The sequence below is a fragment of the Phascolarctos cinereus genome, unplaced genomic scaffold (assembly GCF_003287225.1).
Source record: "Phascolarctos cinereus isolate Bilbo 61053 unplaced genomic scaffold, phaCin_HiC Scaffold_726;HRSCAF=1367, whole genome shotgun sequence".
Lineage (NCBI taxonomy): Eukaryota > Metazoa > Chordata > Mammalia > Diprotodontia > Phascolarctidae > Phascolarctos > Phascolarctos cinereus.
The window spans coordinates 419974111-419996660 of record NW_027556098.1 but is presented as its reverse complement, the minus strand read 5'-3'; the positions used below and the strand labels follow the sequence as shown (position 1 = coordinate 419996660).

Sequence of the window (22550 nt, the reverse complement as noted above, 5' to 3'; positions counted from 1 at the left end):
AGGGAAGTCTGGGGAGAGGGGAGCCCGGGGGCCGAGCTGCCTCACCCCTGTCCTCGTCCGGGGCCTCCCGCTGCCCGTGTGAGCCACGTTTCCGTCAGCCCGTCTTGTGCCGGTGTGCTTGCCTCCCCGGGCCTGCGTCCCTCTCTGTGGCCCTGGGTGGGCGTCTCCTTTTCTTCAGTCCCATTGCCTCTGGCTTTCTGGGTCTCTTTCTCGTCTCTAGCTCAGCCTACCCTTTTTTCTGTTTCCTTTCTCTTCTGACTTTTTTCTCTGACTCCGTTCCCCATCTCTTCTCTGCTTGTCTCTTGCTTTCCAAGGTTCTCGGTCTGTTTCTGGTTTTCTGAACCTGTGCACCTGAGCCTGCCAGGGCGCGTTTTTCTCTTGCCCTTCCTAAACACCGCCCTCCCCACCCCCCAGCACAGACTGGAACACCGGTGGGATGGATATAGTGGGGGGGGGGAGGCTGGCTCTCAGGGTACCCGGAGGGAGGTGGGATTGAGAGGGCACCGAAATCCTCCGGGAGGCATGAGAAAGTGGGTATCACCAGCTATCTGATAGCGATGCTCCCAGTTGACTTTGCCCAACCTAGGAAGTCCAAAGGTGGTTCAGGTGGGCACCAACGGCTTTCTTATTGACCCAAAGAAAACTCCAGACTCAGAACGGAGGGAGTTAATTGGTTGTACTGGCACACAGACGTGCACGTCAAAGTTGCCTAAACCCTGAATGAGATTCTAGGGTTACCGTCCATGGAATGTTCTTAGGTAGGAGAATCAGATCTCCTGGTCTCAGTTTCCCCAGCTGTAGGATGAAGGAGTTGGGCTAGATGATCCTGAAAGTCCTTTCCTGCCGGGACATCCTAGGAGGGGCCTGAGAGGTCACGAGCTCACAACCCTCCTCTCACAGAAGAAACTTGGAGAAGGCAGGGGCCCTAAGGGGCAGAACCAGCATTTGAACTCAGGCCTTATGGCTCTACATTCAGCATTCCTTCTCCTGACCCTGGATATCTTGGGGGATGCAGGAATGAGGACCTCCAAGTTGAGTGCAGACTCCCATTCCTAAGAAGTGACACAGTTAACTCCAGGGCACACAGAACAGTATAGCAGTGACAGTCTCCAATGTCCTGAGAGCCTCTTTAAGGAGTATGGAGCCCTCAGAGGTGCCCCCCAGGAACAGCACTCAGAGCCAGGCTGGGGGCATGGAGGCAGTTTATTGGGTCAGAAACTGTGCTGGGGGTTCACACTGGTGGGGGCTGGCGGTAACTCAGTTGGAGGTGGGGCCAGGCCAGAGGCCGAGAGAAGGCCAGGACGAGAGCAAAGAGCAGCAGCAGCAGTAACAGCAGGCCCAGGATGGGGGGCTGGGTCAGTGGAAGGCTTCGGGTCCTGGAAGAAGCAGACACAGCCAGAGGTAACAGTCTGGGGGCTGACCTGGACCCCTACCCCATAGCTGGGAGCCCAGGGGCAGCTTACCTGAGTCTCTGGGCAGCTAAGGAGGTGGGATGGATCTGGTCCCAGTTTGTCCTCCTCCCAGCTGAAACCAGTTGGCTCTTTACAGGCTCCAAGGCCTGATGGGGGGCTGCATCACTAGGACTGCTGAGAGGGAAGGAAGCCAAGGGCACCCTCAGCACTTACAGAACATGGGATCTGATAAATCATTTAGGGCAGCCGTCTCCTTTTACAGATGGGAAAAGGAGACCTAGAGAGAGGAAATGAAGGCTTGCCCAAGCCACACAGATACCAAGCAGCAGAGCCCAGGTACTCTGGCCCCTCATCTAGCCTCTTGCTACACACAGCGCAGTGTTCATCCAGCCAGGGCCTCACATCCATTCCCCTTCCAGCCCCTGCCTAGTTTCCTCACCTGCCAGCATCAGGGCATAGCCTGTCTCCAGGTTGTGGGCTCCCAAGGGTAGCTGGGTGTCCAGTCTGAGGGAGCAAAGAGGCTGACATGAGGTGCCTACGTGGGCTGCCCAGGAGCCACTGTAGACTGCCCCAGAGCTAGTTGCCCCAAAGTAACAGTAACACTGCCATCCTCCGCCAGGCCCCAAGGCTCCCACATCCCAAATCTGGGGGTTGCCTTGGACTCGTCTTGCCCTCACTCCCCAGTCAGCTTTCAAGTCCTAAGGCTTCCCCCTCCATGTTTCCCTGCCTCAGTTTCTAATTTTGTTTCCAAACATCTTTCTTTCATGACCCTTCCCTCCTTCTCTTCCCATAGGCCCCTCCCTGCTACAGATCCTAATCATCACCTACCCCAGGCATAGTATAGCCTTCTACAAGGCTCCTTACCTCTAGTCCCGTCCCTCTGAGTTATTCTTTGCACTTACAACTGCAGTGATGGAAAGGACCCCAGGGCATAGAATCCACCCCCCTCCTTTTATACACAAGGAAACTGAGGACCCAAGATCACATAAGTGGGACAGGGGATTGGAGCCATGGCACACTGCCCCCGGGATCTCTTTCCCCTATGCCACATGACCTTCACCAGCTCTCAGAATCCTCCTTCTAGTTACAGATCTGGCCCAAGCCCGCTTGCCCACTGAGTCAAGGTCAAACAGCCCAGCCCTCCTCCAATTCTGCAGGTCCCAGGCAAATGAAGCATCCTTGGTGGCTTGGCATCTCCAGTCTCTGGGCCTTTGTTCACACAATCGATGTGTTCCCTGTACTTAGAATGCCCTCCTTCTCCTCTCTGCTTGCTGAATGCCTTCCCATCAAGAGGCTTTTACAAACAGAGAAATGGAGGCTAACTGGGTAAGGGCTTGGCCTCCAAATTCAGGGCTCTGCTTTTTTTGCTCCACACTGTGCCATTTCCTTCAGGACCCCACCTTGCTCTTCTGGTCCAGAGTTGTTGCCCCCTGCCCTCACTTGGAGTGGACCCTTTCACTGCTCTCCCCACTGGCCCTCAGATGCACCCATACTATATAATGTTAGACAGAGTTAGAGGGTCCTACCCCTGTAGTGATTGGGAGCTCCCTGAGGGCAGGGATTATGCCTTAGCTGAACTATATTTCTCTCCCAGGCAGCCTGGGAGTGGAAGGCTCCTGAGGTTGGGGGGCCCACTAGATGTCTTCAGGAAGCTGGGCTGATGTCAAGCAGCCCCATGGCTGCCAATCACAAGCTAGACCTGGCCATGCCCGTGGTCTGCAAGCCCAGCCTGCCACTGCCTTCCACACCCGGGAGATCATTTCATTTAACCTCACTTTGCAGGTGAGGAAATTGAGAAGCCACTTGCCCAGTCCTGCCATGAAGCAGAAAAGCCAGCACTCAGTGCCGGCTTTCCTCCACAGCTCTGGGCCCTTCCTTCCCTGTGTCCAGTCTGTGCTGCCAGGCCCAGGGCCCAGGGAGCTCTGTGGGCAGCTGTTCGCCTGCCTGCTTTTGACGTATTGACACTCTCAGACGTACCTAAGGGTCGTGTGTGTGTGTGTGTGTGTGTGTGTGTGCGCGTGTGCGTGCATGCGTGCATGTGTGTGTCTGTGTGTGTGTGTGCACGCGCTCGAATATGTGTTTATCTGGGTGTTGGAAGGGGTTGGGGGAGGTTCCCTTGGGACCAGACTTGCCTCCCACGATCATTCAGATTCCCCGACCCCTGCTGTGCATTCGGGCTCATTAGAGGCATTGAGTGCCTTATTATCCAGCCCTCAGCACATCAGGAGCTGGGGGGTGTGTGTGTGCGCGTGCGTGCGTGCGTGCGTGCGTGCGTGTGTGTGTGTGTGCGCGCGCGTGTGTGTATATACAAACAACCATGTCCATCTGTGGAGTCATTGGAAAGAGAGGGGCTGGGGCCTCCATACCACATCTTGGGGCCTTCTCCCCTCCTTGCCAGCTCTTTGATGGTCCCATTGTCCGCAGCTGCCCTTCTCTCCAGCTGACCTGTGGAAGGACCCAAGGTGATCCCAGCCTCCTTCAGCCTTAGCTATTGCTTTCTCCTTCATTCTCTGCTCCTTCTCCCCAGCCTAACAGAACCCCTTCCCCTTCTGGGACCCTTGAATCACTAATAGCCCCCAAGGCTCATCCACCTTCTTTCCAATAAAGCCCAGCTCCTCCCAGAGAGGTCTCAGTCAGTCCCATTTTACTTCCTGTGGGATCCGAGCATCTGCGCCTCAGCCCTCAAACCCTCAGAGACCCCAGTTTCAGGGTCCCCCATCCTCCCATGGGCCCCAGGCCTATATACTGACTCCCTTAGGGAGCAGAGCACCTAATGCTAGTGGGAGGATCGCCTCTCTGGGACCCCTACACAGCCCCATCTCAGCTGGCAGACAAGTCCAATTAGCAGCCAACGCAGCCCTATTAGATGCATTGCAGGAAGGAACTTGGCCGAGGAGGGGGGAGCATGACAGTGGAGGGAGTCAGAGCTGATGTGGGGGGTGGAGCTCAGAGGCATGCAGCTGGGCCAGGCTGGTTATGGGTGGGGGGGCGGCGGCATGACTCCTGGTATCTGAGGGCCGGGGCGCCAAGGTAAAGCACTAAGGGGGGGTCTGAGGTGGATCCCTGAATGGGCTGGGGCCGGACAGCCTGACAGGGACAGGAGAAGCTGAGGCAGGGTAATGCAGGCTGAATCCTCACCAGGAATTCTCCTCCCAGCTGCTCAGGGAGTCACTTGACTTCTCTCGGACAGTTATCTGGGAAGGGAATGGGGTGGGGGGTGGGTCAGCATGGAGACCCCACTCCATTCCTCTGCTTTGACTGCTCTCCTTAGCCACATCCCCAGCTACTTCCCAGCCTCCAGCTCAGAAAACTCCCCTGTCCCTCGACCCTCTAGCCAAGGGCTTCATAACCTGGGCTCCCGGAACTTGGTTATTTTTAATTCCGATAACTGCATTTCAGTGTAATTAGTTCCTTTCTAATCCCATGTATATTGTTTTCTGTATTTGAGATCATTAGGAGAAGGGATCCGTGGGCTTTATCAGATGCCAAAGGAGTCCATGATACAAAACAATGCTAAGTGCCCCTATTCTAGGGCACTAAACCAAGACAGAGTAAGCCTGCTGCTTGATCGAAAAGCCTCTGTCACAGAAATCATATCCCCTCCCAAGTCTAGAATAATCTACCTTCCCCTGACTCCAGGCTCCGGAGTCCCAGAAGCCCCCACTCCTGACTCACCAGCTCCTCAGCTAGGGGTCTACCCAGGACCCCCAGCTCCTCCCATTCCATCCAGGGGCTCTCCCCACGGCTGAGAACCACACAGAGGGTTGAGAAGGCCTGCACCCATCTCTTGTCTCTGAGAGAGAATGAGGGAAATGATGAGGACAGGTTCAGGCCAAGATCAGAGAGGGACTGGGAAAGGGGGGTCATCACTGGCATGGGGGAGATAGACATAAAGATAGCGATGGAGAGGAAACAGATGGGGTTGGGGGTTGGGGTTGACTTTGGGCAGGAGATAGAGAAAGGGATGAGGCTGGGCTGGAAGAGTGAGAGGGGCAGGCTAGAACCAGACACTGAAAGGGGCAGAAGTCTGGACCCAGAGCTGGAGCCTTGGGATAGTGGTCTGGGGATTAGGGAAAGGCATAGTAATAGAGAGAGCCAGGGTTTGGGATGGTTACAGCTGGGGGGATGGGAATGAGGCCTGAGTCAGGGCTCAGGAGGGGGTCATTGGTGGGGGTTCAAGTTAGGGCCAGAAGCTGGGCTGGGGCCACATTGGGCCAGGAGGCAGAGTCAGGGGTGAAGCTCATGTCAGGGGCAGGCTGAGGGGGCAGCAGCTGGGCTTACTAGCCCCCTCTATTCTCCTTGTCCTAGATGGCCCCAGCCCTAGGGGAGGGATGGAGCCATGGTCCAGCCTTCTCTGAGGGTTTTCTACAAAGACAGGGGCCCACATCCTTGGCTGACCTCCTGCAGGCCAGAGGTCAGGACACTGATTCACATTGGAGGGGAAGGGGCTGGTCACAGACTTCAGGCAAAGACCTGTGGCTGGTCAGGGCAGCCTGGGGGAGCTAGGGCTGCACCTGTGCCCCTCCTTAGTGGGGGACAGTCTCACCTGCTGAATGGCCTCCATCTCCAAGCGCAGTGACTTTATCCATCCGCCAGCTAGTTCTTGGGTCCCTTCTTGAAACCTGGTCAGACCATTGAGAAGTCGGTCTGGCCCTCCACCCTCCCCTGGGCTTCCTAGTCTGAATCGTCCTGTCCTGTTGCTGCCCCAGGGGCCTCTCCCTAGGGGCTAGAGCTGGGACAGGCCTCCCCTGTCTCCTCTCTCACTCACCCCTCAGGCCCCTGCCGGCTCTGACTCAGCTGTTCTTCCAGGTGGGAGATTTTCTGTTTCAGCTCCTAGGGTGGAGGGAGTATAAGCACCTTCCCCAACAACCCGGCTCTCCCCTCCTCTTCCGGTCCAACCTCTCACCCAGTGTAGGGGTCCTCTCTACGGTCCCCATTCTGGATCAGAGGTCCCTGAGCCTCTGCTTGGACACCCTTTCCGGCCCATTGTTAGACAGCTACCTTCCAGAAGTACAAAGACTGAGATGGGGACAGGGCAGTTCCCAAGGGAAGTAGAGTGGGGAGCAGCCCAGGGGCCAGGGACCCACCTGGATTGTGGCCCTATACTCCTCCAAGGCCTCAGTCAGATTCTCTGTCCGATTTGTCCGCTGGCAAACCCAGAAGCAGACCACAGTCACTGAAGGGGAGTGGGTGTGGAAGACTAGCCAGGGCCTGGTGCCCTGGGTCCTCGACTTAATGGGTAGGTGGAGCCTGGGAGAAGGGCCAAGTGGAGAAGCCTTGGCCTCTGTCCATACTGTGTGAGCCCTTGTCCTCTAGTCCTCTCACCTCAGGGTGAGACTGAGCAGGAGGAGGAGGGGAGGGGTGGCCCACCTGGCATGCTAACCGCCCCCCCCACTTCCTCCACCCCACTCACCTCAGAAAGGATAGTGTCTCGATGGCAAATGAGGCTCTCATACTCACACAGCTGACGCTGCAGGGAGGGAGAGGAGCCAGTCCATCTGTTCATGCCCGAGCTTAACCTGAAGCCCCCAGGAGGTCAACTTGTCCTCCCTCCCACCCCCCAGCTCCTCTGGGGTGTGTGCCCCATTAGGACAACCTCCAGCAGCCTTGCCTTCAAACCTTCCCATGTCAGCTGCCATCCTCTAAGACTCCGCCCCACTGCCCCATCCTCCCACCAGTGAGTTTAGCATGGTCAGTCCTTAGAGAAGGCAGCCAGGAATAGCCAGAATTTGGAGTCAGGAGACCTGGGTCCAATCTCAGCACTTGCCACTTAGCAGCTGTGTGACTTTGGGCAAGTCTCTTTCCCTTCCTGGGCCTCAGTTTCTCCATCTGTAAAATGAGGCCACTAGCCCTGTTGAACATTCATTCCACCATCTCTCCTAGACCAGGGTCTCCTCAGTGTGGGGGACCTGGCTTGAGGCAGAGTGTGGGCCCAAAGGGGAGAGTACCCTCAAGGCCTCCTTCTCCACAGCCAGCTCCTCACTTCTCTTCTTCACACCGTCCCTCTCGGCCAGCAGTTTTCCATTCTGGCAGGACACAGAGAAAAGAGCAGGTTGGAGACTCCTGAAGCCCAGGAGATGGAGGATGGCTCCAGGGAAGAATGAGAAGCAGTGTGCCTCAGGCCTCTGGACCTCCCCTCATTCAGAGGCCTGCACAGGCCGGGCTCCTAGCCAGCTCCCTACAGTGTCATCTTCCTCCACTGCCTCAGGCTGCTTGGTGAAGGGCAGGGGAAGGATGGGGTGGCCAGGTTGCTGAGTCACCACCTGCCCAGCTGGCAGGAGCAGGTATGGGTGGGGGAGGTGGTCAGCTATTCCTTAATTACTCTGGTCTCATCACCTCAGCACTGGTCTGAAGGACTCGATCTCAGAGTCAGGCTATCGAGGCCCCAGGATCACCCTTGCCTCTGGTCTCATGAAGTGGCAGGACCGGACCTGAGCCAGCCTGCCTTCACTTGTGGGTCAGGTGCCTTCCCGCTCTCAGCTCGGGGGTCCCAGTGGCCCTCTAGGATCTCTCTGCAGTGACCCAATGTGAGCATCATCCTGTGTGACAGCAGCAGGGAGTTACTGGAGGCAGCCTGGGCCCTACAAACACATGCTGGGCTTTTCCTATTTCTCCAGGACCATGTGGCCTGGCAGTGGCTGCCTCTTCACTGGGGCTCCGGGTAACTCCAATAGCACCTCGGACTAACACGAAGATTACTCTGCTTTATTCAATAGCAGCTCAGCAGCTCTGGGGGCATAGTGGCCTTGGAGTCTGACAACCTGTGTTCGAGGCCTGGCTTTGCTTCTCATCACTTCTGGAACCTTGTGCCCTTGACCTACCTCTCCGGGACTCAGTTTTCTCATTGACAAAATGACAGGATTGACCCGGAAGACTTAAGAGTCCCTAACTTACTGTATGACTTTGGACACCAGTTTTCCCTTCCTTGGGCCTGGGTTTTGTCTTCTAGAATAGGGCTTTCTGATTTCTCAGCCCCTTCCAGCCCTAATTCTGTGACTTGATGAATCCATGGACAGCTCTCTCCTGGCCTGAGGTGGCCCCTGGTTTGGTATGAACCTTGAACTGGGAGGCTGGGACTGTCCTCTGCCCTCCTGAAGACAGGGGATGCCAGGCCTGTGCTGGAGCCAGCTCTCACCAGCTCCCGAGAGCTGATGGTAAGTTTTCAATGGGAGGATTTATGCCTCAGAAATTGGCGAACCCATAAACCAGTGGTTGGCTGTCTAGGGACAGTGAGAAGGTTAATCCTGCAGACGGAGGAAGACGATGACTGCTTTTTCCCCTGGTGAGGCTCTGTTGGTAGCTTTTAGCCCCTGCCCACAGCCCTCCCTCACTTCCCGGGCCTACCTCCTCCTGCAGTGTCTCCACCTCAGCCATCAGCTGCTGCTGTTCTCTCTCCTGCCCAGGGAGCACGGGAAAACTGAAGCCCATCACTGGGGGCCCTGGGCCTGGCCCTCCCATCCCAAGCCAGACTGAAGGGCCTTTGTGGCACTCGGGCTTAGAGCCACACGGAGCTGGGCTAGCCCGCAGCAGCGAGAGGAGGAGTAGAGAGACCTGTCAAGTGCTCCCCGAGAGGACTGACCTGACTGCATGCCTCCCCACTGCATACTTGGCCCCAGGGTCTCATCTCCTTCTCCTTCCCCCAGTCACCCACTTGTCCATCTATCCCCTGAAAAGCTCTCTTGGAGGAGTGTTGGGAGGCTCTATGCCAGTGGTAGAGGCCTGGGGCCAGGGGAAGGATGGGCAAGGGCTTTCCTTCAGCCCCTGGGGCAAGGACAGACCCCCCTGGGACCCCTGCTCACTGCCTGCCGGGCCTGGGCCACAAGGCTGTGATTCTTCTCCTCTAGGCTCTTGGCCAGACTCTTCATATCTTCCAGTTCTTCATCCACAGCCTTGGCAAACTGCAAAACCTGCTGGGAACTGAGGCAGGAAAGATAAGGGAGAGGTGCAGGAGTCAAATGGGCGCTAATGGGGAATGTTGGGAGGAAAGTTAGGGTGAGAGACAAAGTGGGAAGGGGGCACAACTGGAGGAGACCCTGGGGGAAAGTTAATAGCCACTAGGGGATCTCAGATATCAGGGCCCTGGGAGTTATTCAAGACACTTGGGGAGGTCAGAAGAGATGGTCATCAAGGGCCATACTGTGCCCCCCCCCAGAGGAAGTGTGGATGAGAGAACTGTGTGGAAGGTCAGGGTAGAGTAGGAACCCTAAAGTTTTCCAGGAGAAGTAGAGCAGGCAATCCCCCTAGAGGAGGTCAGAACTGCGGGGACTGAGAGGTTCCTGGGGAGAAGGTCTCAAAGGGAGCGGAATTCCTCGAGCATCCAGGGGTTGAAACAGGATGGGAAGGTCTTGGGTCCCCTAGGGTGTTTGGAGCTTCGTACCTGCGGAGTTGCTTTCGAAGGCAGGCCAGCTCCTCCCCCATTCGGGCGGCCCCCTCATCAGCTGTCTCCACACTTCTCTGTAGCTTGGCGTTCTCACTTGCTAGCCTCCGATTGCTGAGTTCCAGCTCCTCCAGACTGCTAAGCAGTTCAGCTGTGGCTGGCCTGTGGGGCAAAGGGGGGACAGTGTGGTCATCAGGGTCAGTCTTCTGCTTCCCCTTTCTGGGACCCCATCTCTGAGAGGGGGGTTGGCTTTTCTATGGGTTGACATTACCCAGGCTTTGGCCATGTGAACATGGCTCCGCCAGGTTTAGGAGACCTCGCTCTCTGCTTGTCTCTATTTTCCTCTCCTCCCCCTGCCCCTGGTGTTTGCCAAGAGCCAAGGGGCTGAGCACCTTCATGCCTGAGCTTACCTTGCGTGTGTGTGTGTGTGTGTGTGTGTGTGTGTGTGTTGTGTGTGTGTGTGTGTGTCTCCCTTTGGCTCCTTGGAGGCCTAGACTAACTTCTGTGCCTTTATCTTTACCACCAGCATAGCTCCTGGTACAAAGCCAGTGCTTAAGAAATGCTACTGCTTCCCCAGTGGTTCCCTTCTAGGCCTACTTACAGCTCAGGCCCAGGTTCCTCGCCTCCAAAGCTCTCCAGTTGGGCAGGGTCTCCTAAGGCAACATGGACACAGACACCCAGGAGACCATGAGCATAGCCCAGGCACTGACTGGGAGAGCCTCTGACCCCCAAGGTCAAGGAGCTAGGCCCTACAGATTGAGACAGATTGAGGCTTTCTCTAGGAGGTGAATGGGGCACAGGAAATCAGAGGATTTAGGGCTAGAAGGAACATTAGGAGGCATCTAGTGTAAACTCATTTCACAGATGAGAGGGGGAGAGATTTTCCTTGGGTCAAAGCAGGTAGCAGACAAAAGGTCTTAAGATTCTAAACGCAATGCTCTTTCCGCTGTACTAAGCTATGGAATGGGGGTAAGGCCTAGCAGCAGGAGTAAGGAGGGCCCAGAAGGGATGGGGGACAGGCAGAGTGGACCAGCCCTTCGACCAAGGCTCTGGAGGGGTTAGAATGCAGGAAGGGGAGGGCCCCTTCCTTGTAGGGCCTCAGGGGCTCCCTGGGAAGTCCCCCCTGCTGTCTGACCCTGACCGTGCCTGCTTCAGGCTATAAATAGAGTCCTCACCAGATGGCAGGAGGCTGGGTTCCACGGCTGCCTCCTCCTCTCGATCTAATCCCCTGCAGCAGAGAGAGGAAGCTCAGAAAGCCTGCAGGCCCAGCCCTCCTGGGCTAGCAGCAGGAGGAAAGCCTAGGCCAAAGGAGGAGGCCCAGCAGGATGGAGAGGGAGGCCAGATGGTGAGTGAGAGCTCAGGCCCATATGGAAAGGATGAAGGGCAGGGAGGAGAGACAAAGATGATGGATGGACAGGGACTGGTGCCCCCCTTTCCACCTCCTAACCCATCCTGGGCTTCCATAGGAGGACCTGGAGTCAGACAGAGGGTTGGGGCCCAGGGAGAAGAGAAGGTGAACAAGAGGTGGTACCCACGGCCCCAGCTGGCAGGTGGCGATCCAGCCCTGCATGATGTTGAAGAAAGTGGCCCGGTCTACAGTGGCAGCAGGGCCCTCCCCATTGGGGTCCAGGGCTTGGGCCAGGCTGCATAGGTCACTGTCCTGGGGACCCCGCCCTGTGACTGCTTCCAGGTACGCCAGAACCTGACCCACAGCTACCACACCTGGGGATAGCAGGGAGGGGCCTGGGCTAAGTTCAGGCTTGGCTCTCCCCCTGGTTTTCCCAGGGATCCCCAGGCCTGGCCAACCTCTTCCCCAAAGGGTCCTCTGGTCCAATCCTAAGTATTCCCAGGGCATCCAATTCCCGAAGACACCCCATCCTTCTCCTCCCCTGCCAGGGCTTCTTCCCGCCTGGACCTCAGTTTCACCCTGTTCTCTCAACCAGGTCAGCCAGCTCAGTCAAGTACTTCCCTCTAAAGGTCCCCAGGCCGGGTCAGCTATGTTACACTAGAATTCCACATTCTATCCCCTCTGCCCCAAGATTCTCAGTCCAGGCCCTTCTCATCCCCATGATCTCCCAGTGTACCCTCTTCTCACCTTTCTTCTCTGAGTCACAAGCTTCAAAAGTGGAGTTGAGCACCTGCTCCTCCAGGCTGAGTGTGGTTCCAAACCCCCAGTCCTCAGGTGGATCCCAAGGCACCACTAAGGACAGAAGCGAGATGTGAAGGGCAAAGATAGGGAGAGTTTTGTTACGCTCCACTGCCCAATCCATCTACATTCACCAGTGATCCCATTCCTTCTATCTTCTCTAGCAGATCTCCACCCCCGTTCACCCCTACCTTCACTTGTCTTCCATCTCATCCCTTCTATTGGCCGCTTCCCTGCTGCCTTGTCTCCCTCAGCCTCAAAAAACCTGCACTCCATCATTTCACCCCAATCACCACCATTCCATACCTCCCCTGACTTTATTGGCTAAACTCCTGGAGAGGGCCATCTCTAATCTGTGTCTCCACTTCCTTCCTCTTCACTCTTTCAAACTCTCTTTAAAGTTACCAGGGTAATTGTCTTTTCTTAATGCTTACGCCCTCTTGACCTCTCTGTAGCCCTGGACACTGTTCATCACTCGTCTTGATTCTTTCTTCTTAGAGAAGGTTTTTGGGACACCTCTCTCTGTCTCTTTCTCCCCCTCCCCCCATCTCCTTCTCTGTCCCTTGCCTCCTCTCCCCCTCTCCTTCCCTCTCTCTCCTTCTCTCTCCTTCCCTCTCTCTCCTTCTCTCTCCTTCCCTCTCTCTCCTTCTCTCTCTCTTCCCCACCTCCTCCCCAGTTCTCCTCCTCCACCTTTGACTGATCCTTCTCTGCCTCTTTTGCTGGAGCCTCCTCCAAATCAGGCCCTCTCATCATAGGCATCCCTCAGCGTCTGTCCTGAGCCCTCTTCTCTATTCTCTCTTGGCACTTCACTTGGGGATCTCCTCAGCTCCCAGGGATTTGATTACTATCCCTATACTGATGATTCTCGCATCTGCTTATCTGGCCCTGACTTCTCTGCTGACTTTCAGACTTACATCTCCATTTGCCTACTGGACTGCCCAATGTGATGATCCAGAAACAGCTTAATGTGCCCCAAAATGTACTTGTTATCTTTCCCCCCAAAGCATTCCCTCTTCCAAACTTCCCTGTTACTGTTAAGGGCAACACCATCTTCCCAGTTGCCTAAGCTAAAAAACCCAATATCATCTCTGACTCATCACTCTCTCTCATCCTATCCACAGCCAATCTGTTGCCAAGGTCTGTTGATTTTCCCCTCATGATGCCTCTTGTACACACTGCTTTCCCTCCTTGGACATGGCCACTTCTCTGATATAAGCCCCTGGATATAAGCCACCTTATCCCTGGTCTTTCTACCTCAGATCTCCCCATTCCAGGCAATCCTGTGCTCAACCTCCAAACTGATCTTCCTAAAAAAGAAGGAACATGACCAAGTTCTCCACTCTCAACAATAACTCCAGCAGCTCCCTATCACCTCCAGAATCAAACAGAAAACCCTGTGCTTGGTATTCAAAGCTTTTAGAACCTGCCACTCCTGCCCTTCCAGTCTGAAGGCTTTACTCTTCACACAAGGGCCCCCATCTCTCCACTCCAGGTATCTCCTCTGGCTGTCCCCCATGCCTAGAACTCTCCCTCCTTGTCTCTACCAGGTTTCCCTAAGTCCCAGCTAAATCCCATCATCTATAAGAAGCCTTTCCTGGTTCTCTTTCATTCTAGGCCTTCCCTCTATTGACTCTCTCCAAGACATCCTCCGTACATCTCCCCCATTAGACCATGAGCTCCTGGAGAACAGGGACTATTTTCCCCTTTTCTTTGTATCCCAGAACTTAGCACAGTGCCTGGCACATAGCATGTACTCGATAAATGTTTGTTGACTGACTAATCCTGCCTGAGGTCAGACCAAGCCAGAAGTGGGGAACCTGTGGCCTTCTAGGTCCTTGGGTGCGGCCTTTTGACTGGGTCCAAGTTTTACAGAACAAATCCTTTTATTAAGGGGATTTGTTTTGTGAAGTTTGGATTCAGTCAAAGGGCTGCACTTGAGGACCTCAAGGCCACAGGTTCCCCACCCCTGGACCAAGCCATCCATCAGACCCAAATACCTTCCTGAAAATGTGGGCCAATGGAGGACACGAGGAATGAGGGGATAGTGACAAATAATGTCCCCCAAGAAAGGGTAGAGGAAGAAAGAGTAGAGGAGGGGACTATCTGGCTCGTTTTCATCCCTCTTGCCATAGTCAACAGGACCCTTGAAAATCTCTGCTAGTAGGCATGGAGGTGGGCAGGTCAGGAGCACAGGATACTGGCAGGAGCCGAGAGCCCTAAGCAGCAAGAACAATCCAATAACTGTCGGGAAGACTACATTGATCCCTGGCGGAACTGTCTCCGGCTGTCTGACCCCAGCCCCTGACCTGGATCTCTCCTTATATCGTCCAGCTGTGTTCTGCTCTGTCCAGACGTCATCAACTCAGAAATTGAGGCAGGCAGGCAGGCAGGGAGAGGGATCCTTGGAGTAGAGCCAAGGACTCTCCTATCTCCTGGTATTTAAGATGTCTCTTCCCTCCCTACCCATCTCTGATAGGTCAATATTCATGTCTTTTCCTATGTGTGTGCCCGTCTCCCATCTCCGGGTCATCTCTGGGTCATCTCCTTCATATGTGGGTCTCAGATCCATCGCTGTGCTCCACTCCTCAGCTGAACACAAGTTGTACATCCTTTCCTCATTTCTCTTAGCTCTCACCCTTTCCCATCTTCAGAGGCCCACTTCCTAAGCCTAGGACATGTTTCCTCTCACTGCAGGTATCTCCCACCTTTCTGACAATCTCTTTTATCTGTTTTTCTTGGTCCACATATCTGTGCTAATTTCCTTGTCTTCATGATACCTCCATCTGTCTCACATGTCCCTGCACTCATCTTCCTTGTCTTTGACTCTTTCTTCTCTGTGTCTCCTTTTTCTGTGTTCATCCTGTCCACATTGCTCCCACCTCCACATCTCCCCCAGCTCTCTCCTCCATCTGTCTCTCCTGTTTCTTTCTCCCCCACAACACAAACTTTTCAATCTTTGTCTCTCACTTATGACTCTGTTTCTCCCCACCCCATCCTTGTGTCTGTGTTTCTCTGTGTCTTTGTGCACACTCAGAATCACAGAGTGTTAGAACTCGAGCTCACTGAGTCCAACCTAGAGGCCAGCAAGGACTGATTTCACTTTTGTCTTTCTGCCCCTACTGCCTAGAACAATGCCTGCTACACCCCTGGTGAGGGGGAACCCACTACCTCCGGGGCAGCCTGTTCCATATTTGGATAGCTCTAACTGTTGGGAAATTTTCCCTAAGATTCAGCCTAAACCTGCTTCTCAGTAACTTCCACTTATCATTCCTAGTTTTGCCCTCTGTGGCCATGCAAAACAAGCTAATTAATCTTTCAAATGCATAAAATCCAGCTCTTTTGTGCCCTTAAGTCTTCTCTTCTCTGAGTTTAACATGTTCAGTTCCTTCACAGGACAGGTCTCTTGTCTACCAGTGCTGTTCCTGAAATGCTGTCCTTGGAACAGAACAGGATGCTCCAGATGTGGTCGGGCTGGGCTGGGGGCCATGGTCAATGCACCTGAAGATCCCATTCGATTTGGCGGCGGTCTCATCACAATGCTTCCTGAAAAGGCAGCTCACTATCACCCCCAGATCTTCTGCAGGTGAAGTGCCACAGAGCCCCAAGCCTTCCATCTCGCTCTTGTTCACGTTCCAAACTTGTTTAAGGCTTGGCATTATCTCTGTTTGTTTTCTAGCCTGGCATGACTTTTTGGATCTTTATTTGCCACTCAGGACCCCTCGTTCCTGCAGTGGGCATCCAGGAGAGCCTTGTAGAGACTCTATCCTCTCTTCCTTCATACTGGTCTGGTGACTCCTCAGTTCCCTCTCCCCGTGCTGGGTTGGGGGGCAGAGAGCCTGAATTCCAATTCCAGCTCTGTTACTTACTACCTGCGTGACTGAGCCAGCCTTAGTTCCCCATGGGGGTGGGGGTGGACTAAGTTGTCTGTAAAATATCTTCCAGCTTGAAATCAAGGACTCTACTATTCATGGTGTGCTTCTTTCCTGTGGCTCTTCTCCTACCCTAACCCACTTCTCTTCTCTTCTCTTCTTTATACTTTCTCACTTGGTGACCTCAGCAGCTTTCATGGGTTTCATTCTAAGCAGATGACTCCCTGAGCTAAATATTGAGAATTGTCTCTCCAATTACACATCTTAAGCTGTGCTGGATGTCTGGCAGGCACCGAAGATTCAACCCGTCCAAAACAGAACTTATTATCTTTTCCCCCAAACCCACCCCTCTTCCAAATTTCCCTGTTTTTATTGAAGGCATCACCATCCTTCCAGTGACTCAGGTTCGCAACCTTGGAGTCCTTCTGGACTCTTCACTCTCCCTCACTCCCACATATCCAGTCAATCCACAAGTTCACAGACAACTGACCTTCACAGCACTTTCCCTATCTGTTCCTTCTCTGTATTCACCAAGCCCCTGCACTCATCTTCTCTTGCCAAGACTATCACACTAGCCTCCTGATTGGTCTCCCCATTTCAAGTCTCTCCAATTTATGTTCCACGCAGCTGCCAAAGAGATCTTCCTAATGTGCAGGTGTCTCCTCTACTCAACAAATTCCAACGGCTATTTATTGCTGTTAGGATCAAATATCACAGGGTCACGGAACTGGAGAGTTGGAAGAAGCTCAGAGGCCAGCGAATCCAGATAAACTCTTGTCTTGTTTTTAAAACCCTTCACAACCGAGCTTCAGTCTGCCTTTCCAACCCTGTTAAACATTATTTCCCTTCTGGAATTCTGAGGTCCAGACAGACTGGCCTTGGTGTTCCTCACATACATCATTCCATTTCTAGTCTCAGTGCCTTTGAACTGGGAACCGGTTAGAGGCCACGTCTTCTTCACCTCCACCTCTTAAAATCCCACTGTCTGGGGCAGCTGGGTGGCGCAGTGGCTAGAGCACCAGCCCTTGAAGTTTAAAGCAGGCTTCAGATACTTACTAGCTGTGTGACCTTGGGCAAGTCACTTAAACTTGATTGTCTCAAAAAGAAGAATGAAAAAATCCCATTTCTTTCAAAACTCAGCTCAAGCAATACCTTCTATACAAAACTCTTCCTGACCGCTCCTCATCTGCTAATGTATTTATTTGTATATATTTACATGACCTCATGGAGTATAAGCTCCTTTCATTTTTATTTTTGTATCCAAAGCACTTAGCATACTGCCTAGTATGCAACAGGTGATGAATAAATGTTTATTGATTTTCACCCACTGTGTCTGCTATCCTTCCCAACTTGGTGCCATCTACAAACTTGATACACATGTCATTTATGTCTTTAGTCAAGTCATTAATAAAAATGTTAACTAGCACAAATTCCTAGGGTTCTCCATTAAAGACCTCTTCCTAGGTCAATCTAGAATAACTCATGCCTATTCCTTGGGTGTGGTAGTACAACCTGTTCTGAAAACACTCTGCTGTACTGTATGGTCTAGCCCACATCTCTTCATCTAATCAGTTAGCATGTGAGACTGCCAAATCTTGCTAAAATCTTGGTAAGCTTTCCCACCACATTCCTCACATCTACTAATAGAATAACCCTGTCAAACAAGGAAGTGAGGATGTGCATGAAATATTCTTGAGGAACCTATGAGGCTCTGTCACCACTGCTTCCTGCTCAGGATGTTTAACAAACCCTTCAATATCAGGACAGATGTTCAAGTCAGTCTCACTGACTATACAAGTCTGTACACTCCATTTTCTTCTCTTTGTTGAAAACGGAGACACCTGTTCTCCAGTCTTCTCCGTCACCGACTGGTAGCCAGCATTTACATTTAATGTATGCCATACAGTTCTTTCAATGTTCTGGGATATTATTCATCTGCACTCAATGACTTGGAACTCCTCAAAGGCCACTCTTTACTTATCTTGGATTTCAATACCCTATTAACCAGTTTTGCACTATTCTTTCCAATTCAAGATCATTCTTTTTGATGGGGCAAACAGAAAAAAAAAAGAGTTGAGTAACTCCCCCCCACCTCAATACATTATCACCATTCCATTCACAATGAGCAGTGATCTTATTCCTTCCTTGGTCCTCCTCTTTGCCCCTTTCCAGACAGAAACCCCAGCTCCACTGTCTTTAGCATTTATTGTCAGCCTCAGCTCACTCTGAACTTCAATACTGATGTCTCCAATGATTTCATGTGCATCTTTGGTTACATATGCTTGTTTCCACCTTCTACTGATATCTTTATGAAATCTAAATTGGTTGGCTCTTCTTTCCAAGACCTGCATCTATTTACATGACATTGTCTTTTCTTCTTCATCAGAAACATTTCCAGGGGCAGCTAAATGGCACAATGGGTAGAGCACTGGATTCAGGAAGACCTGTGTTCAAATCTGACCTCAGACACTTGACAATTACTAGCTGTGTGACCTTGGGCAAGTCACTTCACCCTATTGCCTCACCCCCCCAAAAATTTCCCTTTGTATCTTCAGAATTTCATTCTCAGGAGCCTACCACCCCTCCTGGACCAACTATAGAATTGTATGCAAAGAGATGTTACCTATCCTTTGTCTGAACCATTTTTGATCTGCTCTGTCAAAGCTAGAGGGTCAGACTATACCTTGCTTTCTTTTCTGCTATTACAAATTCTGAGGTAAAATGGGGACTTCCCCTCCCCATTTCCCAAGGTTGCCATTATTTCTGCCCCAGTTTGTGAGAATGACTTAAAGTGCACTTCCCGAACTTCCCCTCTGGTCCAACACCACCCATGCTGGCTTTGGGTCAGACACTTGACAGGCAGAGACCTGGGCAGAGATGTTCCCTGAACCCCTCCCCCTACTCCAGGGGTCTGGAGGGTCAGGAGGGAGGGACTCTGAAGGCCCTTGCCCAGCCTAGCTCAGGCCTGCTGTCTCTATATGCCCTCTGCAGGCACAGGGCCCCTTACACCCAGACAAACTCCCTGGTCTGAGGGGTCTAGTATCTTAGTGTTAGAGCTGGAAAGAGGAGAGGCCATGGACATTTAGAGCTAGTCTACCTGCCATTTTACAGGGAAAACTGAGATCTTCCCAAGGTTAATTGAGGTTAACCTGAGAGGTTAAGTGGCAAGGTCACGGCCAGGAAGTGGAGAGAATTAGGACTACAGCATCTCAAAGAGCTTTTGCTTCTACTGGACTTCTGCAAAGTGAGCCCAAGAGGCAATAAAGCAGTAGACATTCACCTCTCTTTCTACATGTGGAGAAATTGAGGCCAGGCCAGGCCCCAGCCCCATGATAACACTTAAGCCTTCCCCAGTTAGAAGAGGCAGCTGAAGCTCCCCTGCACATGTACTGCTTTCCTGGGTCATTTGAAAAAGTCTCCCCTTTGGCTACTGGTCCTCATGCTCTTTATCCCTGTGGCCTCCCCACCAGCAATATGACTACAGACCCTGGTCCTTCCACCTCAGAGCCTGTCTGCTTGGATGCTGTCAGAAGCGTCACAGGGGGCAGTGGCTGGGACCCGCTCATTCACTCCGACTCCACGTAGGACCTGGATACACACCAGATAATGGCCAGCATCTGGGCCCCACAGAATCCCTTGCCTTGGCTCACTCCCCAGATTCATCCCCTAAGGACTTCTTCCCAAGACTCATTAGAGGTCGTTCCTTAATTTACGTGCCAGGAAACTGAGGCCCAGAGAAAGTAACTTGCTCACCTAAGAGTAAAAATGCTTCAATTGGCTGAGAAGGAAATTGGGGTTCAGCTAAAATAAGGTATGGGCCCAAGGTGGCACAGCTCAAAAGAGACAGGGCCAGGGTTCTCAGAGAGAAGCCCCTGGCTTGGACCCACAGCTTCCAGAGGCACCACTGGGCACATCTAACAGGGGATAAGTGATCACTACATTACCCTGTTCCCTGACCTCATCATTCCATCTCCCACCTCTAGGCCTTTACCTCCCCTGTGCTTACCGGCTCCCTTCCAGGCTAGCTTGGGTGCCCTTCCTCCACAGGGCCTTTTTGGATCCTGGCCCTCGCCTACACCCACACTTCTGCCTTAGTGCTTGGCCCTTCTCACCTAGCACAGTGGGCTGCTTCATCCCTTCATTCTCTTTCGTTTCTTCTTTGTATCCCAGGGCCCACTATGATGCCCCCACCCCACCCCGCACCCCTGCCTCAGGCCCCAAGGAGCTGAGCCAGCTGTCTCCCACCACCTGTTGGCATGAGTCCCTTCTGGGGCCAACCTCCAGAGGTTCTCAGGCCCCCGCCAGCCCCACTTTGGGAGGCCACAACGAGTTACCTACTTTCTGGCATCAGGCTGGTGGGTCTGGGGACTTGGGTGTCAGCCCCCTGGCTCTGCAAGATATCCATGGACCCCCGCTTCCCAGCGTCTTGAGAGGGGAAGGGGCTGGCAGGCTCAGGGGCAGATGATGGTCAGTTTCCCTGTTAAGAACAGAGACCAAGACTGAGGCCCCGACCCACGCCCGGTCTGCACCCCCATCTACCATCTTAATTATGGCCTGTTGGCCTTAACTGAGTTAAGATCATTATCCAGAGCCTGTTCTCCCTTCTCCATCAGTGCCTGGGGCCTGGGCTGGGCCTTGCTCTCACGTGGGAGGGGGTGGCGCTGAAGGACCTCGGGGTTCTTTCACCCACAGGATTGGGGGGACCTCAGGGGCCTCTCTGGGGCTCTTTCTTGAGGGTTGGGAGGGGATGTTCCTTCCTGTCAGGATCTGGAGGCCACTCCCAGTCTAAGAGGCTGGGGGTCTCTCTGACCCTGGTCCTGGCAGGGCCTGGCAGGGGGCATCTACCCATAAGAGTCTTTGAGGTCTCTGGCAACATTTTGGGCCATTTCTGACAATGTGGGGCCTCTCTCTGACCAGATCTGGGGGGTCTCTTAACAGGCTGGGGGATTTCACCAACACTATTTGGGCCCCTTTATAACAGGACTGGAAGCCTCTCCGACAGGCTTGGGGGCCCTTTCTCACAAGGTCTGGGGTTCCCCTCTCCGACAGGCTTGGGGGCCCTTCTCACAGAGTTTGGGGACCCCCCTCTGCCAGGTTTGGGGTTTCCTCTCTCCCTGGTGGTCTTAGGGTCCCCGGCTCCCCCCTCTCTCTGACAGTCACAGTGAGGAGCTCGCCCCTCACCCTGCCGCCCAGCTTGGGCTTCAACAACTGGCCGGAAGGTGGAAGCCGGTGCCGGGCGCGAGGCCTTTTCCCGCCCGAATCAACAAGCCTGGGGCGTCGAAGCGGCGGCCGTCGTGCATACGCATGCGCCCCGTGTTCATTGTGCTTCCCGCTTCGAGCGCCCCCCAGGTGGAGGCAGGGCGCAGACGCAGGAGTAGTGTGCTCAGCAACCGTTGCCAAGTCATGCGCATGCGTCACGGCCAAGGCTCGCGCCTGCGCAAAACCTCTCCTTCTCCTTCCCCTGTCCTTCCCAAAGGGGGGCGGGGAAAAAATTTCTATTGGGCCGTTTGGGGCCGTCCTTTTTCCTCGCCGCTTCTTCTCAGTCCCCGGCAGGGTCCCCATCTTGCCTGGGCAAGGGATTCTTTAGAACATGCCAGGGAATTTAAAGGGAGACTTGGCTGCTAAGCTTAGCCCCGGGGCGAGGCAGGAAAGAATTACCCCCGCCCTTCGCTTTAGGGGCGGGGGCTCCCCCCGGAGCTGGGGATTCCCCCCACCCTTGTGTACCCACTGTTTCCTGCAGTGTTCCTTGGAAAACACAAGAGTTGCTCAGCTCCGTGAATAGAAGGGTCCCACAGTTTTTCACCGCCCACCCCCAGACCCATTCAAAGTGCAACATATCCCCATGGTGGGAACACCATGCCCCCTTTAACAAACAGTTCAAGTAACTCCCAGCCACCCAATGGGTCTCTGATTTCCAAGGACTCTCCCTTTAGGAATAAATGGAGTTTTCCCAGCTTTTGTTTCAACAATTCAACAAAGATTCCCTCCATGACCTGCCCCATCCACTCATCTCTTCGAATGCTCGGATTCTAGGGTCTCCAAGGAGCAGTTCCATCTTCCCTCAGCTTTCTGGTTCCTTTGGCCATACCAGATTTGGTGAAGGAAGCTGTGGGGGTTGGGTAGGATGGCCCCAGGTGAGCACTCCCAGAACCCCTTGGTGCCAGCCCCCCAAAGCATCGAAAGGTCTGCTGGGACAGGGAGCTGAGCACCAAAATGGCCTAGTGGTAAGCTAGGAGCTGGGTGTAATTTCTACAAGAGAAGCAAGAGCAGGCAAGCTGGAGTGTGGGAATATAATTTCCCCTTCCTCCTGTGATGTTTAGATCAGGGAGGCTTATCCTCCTACCCTGAAAAAGTGAATAGATATTGTTGAGGTTTAGAGTTGGGAGAGCTGGTTCAGGTGTGAAAGAATTCCCTTAGACCTTCTCTGTAACCACTGGGAGCTTTATTGACCCAAAAGCAGCGGGCTAGCCCTGGAAAGAGGATTAGCAACTTAAAGAGGGACAGGGACAGTTTTATAAGGACAGGATGAAGAAGATGATTGCTTACAAGATAATTTTAGAAGTTTTATGGGAGTTAAAGAGAGACAGGTCAAGAAAAGATCTCATGACACAGGCAGGATAAGGGAGACAAAGGGAATTCTTTATGGCAGGTTAAAGATTAGAGGACAGGGGGAACCTAAGGCTAAGGGAAACAAAAGCAATCCTTTTGGTACTGGTTCAAGATAAGGGGGAAATGACTTTAGGACA

General features: G+C 53.4%; 1 protein-coding gene across 1 annotated transcript; it reads right to left on the bottom strand.

Moving 5' to 3' along the window:
- Positions 1–437: 437 nt before the first annotated feature.
- On the bottom strand, positions 438–21198 carry KASH5 (KASH domain containing 5). Its single transcript, XM_021004227.2, is given in 21 exon segments — positions 438–1376; positions 1464–1586; positions 1852–1916; positions 3779–3857; positions 4551–4606; positions 5088–5110; positions 5112–5205; positions 5959–6034; positions 6181–6245; positions 6500–6559; positions 6826–6882; positions 7361–7438; positions 8757–8807; positions 9212–9329; positions 9790–9951; positions 10391–10442; positions 10965–11017; positions 11325–11511; positions 11885–11989; positions 20143–20281; positions 20986–21198. Coding segments are annotated over 20 exon segments (1716 nt in total). The 5' UTR covers positions 20210–20281; positions 20986–21198; the 3' UTR covers positions 438–1231.
- Between the last annotated feature and the right edge of the window lie 1352 nt (positions 21199–22550).